The sequence below is a fragment of the Chiroxiphia lanceolata genome, chromosome 1 (assembly GCF_009829145.1).
Source record: "Chiroxiphia lanceolata isolate bChiLan1 chromosome 1, bChiLan1.pri, whole genome shotgun sequence".
Taxonomy (NCBI): domain Eukaryota; kingdom Metazoa; phylum Chordata; class Aves; order Passeriformes; family Pipridae; genus Chiroxiphia; species Chiroxiphia lanceolata.
Window position 1 is genome coordinate 88,050,918 of NC_045637.1, and position 6,672 is coordinate 88,057,589.

General features: G+C 44.2%; 1 protein-coding gene across 1 annotated transcript in view; it reads right to left on the reverse strand.

Annotated features, from left to right (window-relative positions):
- F13A1 (coagulation factor XIII A chain) overlaps positions 1–6,042 on the reverse strand; it is a 60,863-nt gene extending 54,821 nt beyond the window's left edge. Inside the window, exons 1-2 of the mRNA XM_032685634.1 lie at positions 5,996–6,042; positions 4,903–5,051 (exon numbers count right to left, since the gene is read on the reverse strand). Coding sequence (XP_032541525.1) covers positions 4,903–5,050 — 148 coding nt within the window. The 5' untranslated portion in view covers position 5,051; positions 5,996–6,042. The remainder of the gene's footprint in view (positions 1–4,902; positions 5,052–5,995) is intronic.
- Between the last annotated feature and the right edge of the window lie 630 nt (positions 6,043–6,672).

Genomic DNA, 6,672 nt, shown 5'->3' on the forward strand with positions numbered 1-6,672 from the left:
GTTTACTCAGCTAATGACCAGTGTGGGGTGGCATTGGGATAGCCAAAGGCACTTGCAGTCACCATAAGCTACATGACTTTATCATACCATGAATCTTCACAGTGGGAATCCTCTCTAGGATAACATAATAAGAAACCACATGAAAATGAACTGGACATTGTTCTTCTGCCTACATGCTTGGGCACATAATCATGAAACCTCTGCCAGGAGGAGGACCATTACTACTCACCACCAGGAGAGAGACAGAAACATAAAGCTAGATTTGCAGCTCTCAGCTTGTCTTTCCAGGTGCTGACAGTTAGAAATTAGCTAATTTCTGCATTTTATAGTGACAGTGACAGAGCCGAACTCATGCCTGGCAAAAAGAGGTGCAGATTTACAGCAGCTGGTGGAGCTGTGTATACTTTTGATGGTGGCTAATTTGGCCTGCTACTAAGTACACTGTGATCAGGAATTATGTGCTCACTGAATGAGTTGGATATTCAAGTCAATGAGGGCTGAATGTGGCCCCTTTCACAGAAGCTCAGACAACAGCTTTGCATGTTGCCTGTCTTTTAAGGCAGGGAGACACTGCAGAGCAGCCAGCTGAGGACAAATTGCAGCACCTTCCCTGGACACCAGCATTGTCCTTCTCCTACCCCAACCAAGACACCCAGCCTGGGCTTTGGGCAGCAGCTAATGGGAGACAGGAGTAAGGGCAATAGGAATAAGTTCTGCTCCCGCTGGCATTATCACTGTCAGCTCCCTAGCCCTGTCCTTCAGGAAACAGAAGGAGAGGAATATGTCTGAGGACAGAGCAAGATAAGGAGCCTTTCATGGAAAAGCCCTGGATAGCTGAACCCAAAACCATCTACCCTCTGCTAACCCTAATCTGCTGAAAGGCTGGAATACCCTGTTCAATCATGAGTCAGGTCTAAAGTCCCATGGCAATGTCATTATTATTCTCTTTTCAATTCATGAGGCTTCTGGAGTAACTTCTGTAAAACCCCTCTGGCTTTAGCACTGAATGAAGTTACAGAGACACCTGTGTGAAACATTAAATGTATTTTGCTCAGAAATCATTCTCATTGCCCCCCATGAAGTAGGTCATGTCTTCGCCTCCATCCCTGCAAAATTTACCAATGCTCACTTACAAAAATGCTGACAAAGCTCACAATTAAATTACATGAGACAGGAATTTCCCAGGCAGAGATAAGGCAGGGACAGGAGAGAGTTTTTCCTCTTACATCTCCCAGTCCCTTCCAATCTGAAAGCACTGCATGTAAAAGCTGTGTATCCTGGGGTTCTGTGAGGGGTGAAGCTATGAATAAAAATTTGACTCAGCTTCTCCCTCCTTCCAAGGAGGCATAAAAATGGAGTTGAGGGTTTGCTGTGTTTTCATCTTGTTCTGAAACAAAAGGCAACAGTAACCCTGCCCTTCCCTCTTACCTTAGCCCCTTCACTGAACTGTCCCTTCAAGGAACTGCAAAGCTAAGCCATCCTGGGCTGTCAGTTCAGCATTTGCTTTATTTTATCTCAGGACTTTACATGGCTCCTGTCAGAACACAGCCATACACATCTGCAGAAAACACTTTTCATTTTCAGTCTCAGTGTTAAAATATATGTTGAACTTGCCAGCTGAAGATAACCTGTGACTGAGCCTGTGCTAATTACAGTAAGAGATATTACAGAGGAAAAAACATGAGCAGGGTAATGGGATCTGCTAACACCATCCCCAGGGTGCGATCCAAAGGAAGTCGATCCATAGGAAGGCTCCAGGCAGTGCTCATCTGTTTGTGAGGGACAAGTGGCCATTGAGGCCTACTTTGAAGTCAGGTCCGTTTGAGGGTTTGCCTGTAGCCTGATCTACTGTTTAGTGCAAGCGGGTTTGCTGCAGGAGGGGCAGCAATGTGATGATTTCTTAAAGCTTTTGTAATGTTAAGTTTGCATGGAAATAAATGAGCACAAACTTGAGCTGTTTTTCAAATAACAGGAATAGCCTTCAAACGTCAGGTTTCCTTGAAGGACCAGAGGAAGGGCTCTGAATTGCAAAAAAACCCAACCAACCAAACAAACATGAATTTCCAAAGGAGGTGCCTATCATGCTGCTAGCAGGGGAAGCACGACTGCCTGGCGAGTCACCGGACTTTGCAAAGGAGGGTGCGTGGGGAGCTTGCAGACCATGGGGCTGCAGGGCTGTGTACTCCCACCGAGCGCTCTCATAACACACTGCAGTGAGATGAGCTGGCTAGGATGAGCCAGGGGGAGGACACGGCACAAGCGTGTTCAAGGAGCCTGAAGCCTCTTGCTGAAGAAGCACTCGGGGGCTGCACGTCCTCCTAACCGAGCATCTCCTCCTGCAAGCAAGCCGACTCCAACAGGAGGCAGCCCACTGACCAGGCTGGGGAGGCAGCCATACCCGGCAGCCTCCGTGCTCTCTTCGGCTGTGATTCAGCGGAGTAGAAGTGGGTGTCAGCAGAGAGCTAGGCAAGCACAGGGTTTTACCTCATCCTAGAGTAGTAGTTAAAATAGGTCAAATGAATCACACCCTAAAAATGCCTGTTTCTCTCTGTTGGCTGTCAAGGGAAACGAGGGTGACTAGATCAGCTGTAGACTCCTACACTGCACAGATCAAGGGCAGAATTCAGTTAAATTTAGGCATCTAAATGATGTGAGCCTGGTATGTAACCTCTTATTATGGCCAGTTGATGGCTGGTTGCTGCAGCCAGTGTAGCTGTTAAGAGTACAGATGACCCTGGAACTGACATCCATTGACTCTCTGGACTGCCTGTGCCCTCACCTCCGCTTGCTGGATGGCTCTGTGTTGACTACAATCCCTGAAGGTGACACAGGTGAAGACATAGACCTTTAGATGTTTATAGCAGGTGTCCAAAGGCTAGAAAACACCTCAGTTGTAATAAAAGAGAGAAAAGCATTTACATACTTTTTTCAGTGTGTTATGGCAATAAAATCTGGGAATCACTACAGAAAAATTTGACAACCCAGAAGTGTAGAGGTATGCAAGGGAAGGAGAAGGATGTATCACAAGCAGTCCTCTCCAAGGATGTGTCCACAGCTCTAGAGCCCTATTGCACTCTGCCACAGACACTCACTTTATCCCCCTAATACAACACTGATAGTGCTCTGGGCCAAGCTCCTGAATGTAAGGCTGAGTTCCATTGGGCTATAAACCTTTAATGTGGTCTGACAGATGACTTAAGTATCCTACTCCAAACAGTATATCCAGGGACCACACTTATATCAGCTGGTATCACAGGCTTAGGCCATAGCTGACATGCACCAAAACAGGAATGCTACTGTAGTCCTTCCCTTCAGGTCCCCCCATGCATGTTGTTGCTACAAGCATTGGAAAGAACTGCACGGCAAAGCGGATTCAGCTGTACAGTAAGAGTTTGCCTGTTATGCACAGATTTATTTTTCAGCTGAACCAGTTCCATAGCCAGGTTTACCCAATGGCCACACAAACCCTCACTTTGGACAAGGGATGTTTTTCTCAACAGCAGCATCACCTTAAGCACATGTTCCTGCCTCGACTCACTTGACCCAACATTCCTAAGTTTCCTTGCATTTTTGAAAAGCAAGAGGCTGCCACCCACCAGCACCATATTTCATTCAAAGCCTGATGTGAAACACATCAAAAAGCAATAGGAATTTTTCTCCTGGTACTGGTGGGCTTTAGCTACAGGCTGCATTCCTTCTAAGGTATCCCACACTTACACTTTTCCAGCTTCTGTGAGCGTATTTGGTTTGAAATGCCATCTAGCCAGGACCTGTACTGCATGACATTTGATAATTTAAACACACAGACTTGCCCCAGAGCTACGGGGTTGTTTGAATAGGTTCAAGCAAAATTTCTGCAGTCTTAACATGACCACTGGTTGGCTAAGGTATTTTTTAAAAAAAATGCTTTTTAAAGAAATGTGTGTGTATTAAAAGGGGGAGGAGGGGAGGAGGGAGAGGAATGTGTGGTTAAGGCACATGATTAGGATTACAGAAATAATGCTTTCCAACTTGTCACTTAAAATCTCTTTGCCTGCTTCCCAATGTGTAAAATGCAGTAATTATTGCTTGTCCACATTTATTAAGCACTCTTTCAACCCTGGATCAAGAGTCTCCTCTGAGCATTAAGTATTATTACATCTGACTACCCTGATCTGCGAATTCAACAAGTTCTGCCGTTCATTTCAAATAGGCAAACAATTTAACATCATTTCCTTACTGATTCATTCAGGAGTTAATCCTGGTTTCTTTTAAGCCAAATTTTACCTTTTTTTTTTTCTGGTTTACTCCAAAGAGTTGGCGCTGAGAACGTACTTTGGTTTGTCCATCCTCTACTATGATATTGTTTTGTTTCCCCATCCAAACAATTATAAAACATTTCATAGGAGAACAAATAAAAATATGGGTATTCCTTTTAGTTTCTTTTTTGTGAGTGAGCTGAACATCTAGCAAAAGTTTTCCCTGCCAGACAACATTTTGCAGCAGTTTCATGGCCAGATTAGGGCCACATAGATGAGAAGGGCCATTAAGAGGAGACAATCCTTCTGCCTCTTCACCCCAGTGCAGCCACCACCATGCCTGAAGCTGGCAGGTCCTAAAAGTGATTCTGTGATTGTGATCAAACTGGGAAACTCCATTCTTGCCTTTTTTTAACCAGTCCCACAGTTCAAGCAGAAAACTGCTCACTCAGCTTCTCCACTCCTCACATTTCCTACCCATAACCTGTGGTAACATTCTCATGCACATGGGTGTTTTTAGTAAGTTTATTCATGAGCAGCAAGAAAAGCTATCTGAGATAGAAACATGTAAGGAAAAAAGTGGTTTGGATTTAGTTCACAGACCTGAGTTAAAGTGAGTAGGGAATATATAAAAATAGACTTGTGGCTTAATTGTACACTGTACCTTTAGGATTAAATCCTCTAGGTATCAACCCAAAAGGATCCACCTCGGGGACCTCATTTTCTTCATCATTGGAGTTGTTTGGTGGGAGGGTTCTTCTCCCATTCAGAGGAGGTTTCTTCTCCTCTCTGGTGCTCGTTGTTTCAGACATCCTATTTTAAAAATGTTGTAATACCATGAAAGAAAGAAAGAGTGCAAGGAAAAAGCAAATATGAACCGGCATGGTACATGTAAGATGGGAGAAACCAAAAGCAGTTTGGGGTGCTAGTGAGCTACATGTTTTTAGACTCACCTAAGAATAAAACCTGAGTGGCAAGAAACATCGGTCTAATGATGAAGTACAACTCTCTAAGGACTGGAAGGCACTTTGTGTTTGTCAAAACACATGAATAAGAGAAGAAGGGCAGGCGGGAGAAGGAGAGGGAAGTCTAACACAGAATAATTTGCCTAGGAGAAGCAGGACACTAAAAACATTAGGAAGTTTCAGGTAAAAGAACTGGAAAATCATTCAGTCTCCCACCCTCCATAACAGCATTATTGAATCCAAACCAGCAAATTATATTTCCAGAAAGTGCATCAGACACTACCTTTCCCTAATAAAAATGACATTATAAGTTATACTGCAGTCAAGCCAAATACTGCAGCCTACAGCAGTCTGTGGATAATTAGTGGAGAATTGTATTTTTGTCCCTATGCACACCAACACCCAATATCTAAAGGGCTAACTCCTGCACCCAGACAATCCACTTTTGAGAAAAAGAGAGAGGGGTGGGGGGGAAGAGAGGAAGGGTAAAGGGAAAAAAGGGAAAAGAAAAAAGCACTTATCCATTTATTTCTCTCCCACTAACGTCCTTAAGGGAAATCTTAGATGTAGGCTGATCAGAGACTTTTCTTTGAGCTACTCAAAACTGCTTTCACATCTATTTCAGTGTAAGGATATAGCAATGAAAAAGCCATGCCACCCTTCTAAGAAAATATTAATGACTGAGAAGACAACTTCTTCCCAAAGTCCCTGAAAACAGCAATTTAAAACACAGCAATTATTTAATAGCAGTAACCTCTTAAAGGAAGGGGTTTTTTTAGTTAGCAAGAGTACCTTATTTTCAGATAGTCTTTTTTTTCCTTCTCCCTTGCAGAATTTCTGCACTGCAATAGAATCAGGGGAAAAGCTAGGGGCTTTTAAGTAACCTCTGTATATCCTCCTCCTTCCTGTTGCAATAGGACAGTGCTGAAATGATTGCCAAGCCCTCCCCACACCACCTTCAAGGAGCTGCCACCACTGCTGGCATGTCTTTTCTTCCTCTCTCCCTCTCCCTGCCTGTCTTATCCCAGTTCTGCTCAGCAGGAGCATTTCAGGGTGCTTGGGCTAAGAAAAAAGCTTGGGCACTGAAGTTTCAGTATGTGAGACAAAGTAGGACTGCTCATGGCACTAGGGTATATGAAGGGGGAGATTGAAGGGGATTTTCTGAGGGACACAATCCAAGAAGCCATGCTTACCATGTTGCCAGTCTTTAATGGTGTTTCTTCCTCAGGGTGCCTGCAATGCAACTTCAGGTGTTGGATTTCAGAGTACTCTCAGGCAGACACAGTGACAGTTCCCCTTGCAGAGGACTGTGGGAAACATGGACATGGAGAGCTCATTGGTGGCCCAGAGCAGCTTTCTCTAGAAACCCTGTGCAGTCCAGGACAGTGAAAGTATTTTGCACCAAACAGCTATGTTTGGGGCAAATTACCTTCAGCTCTCGCCCATGATAAAATGTGCATCACTTAACA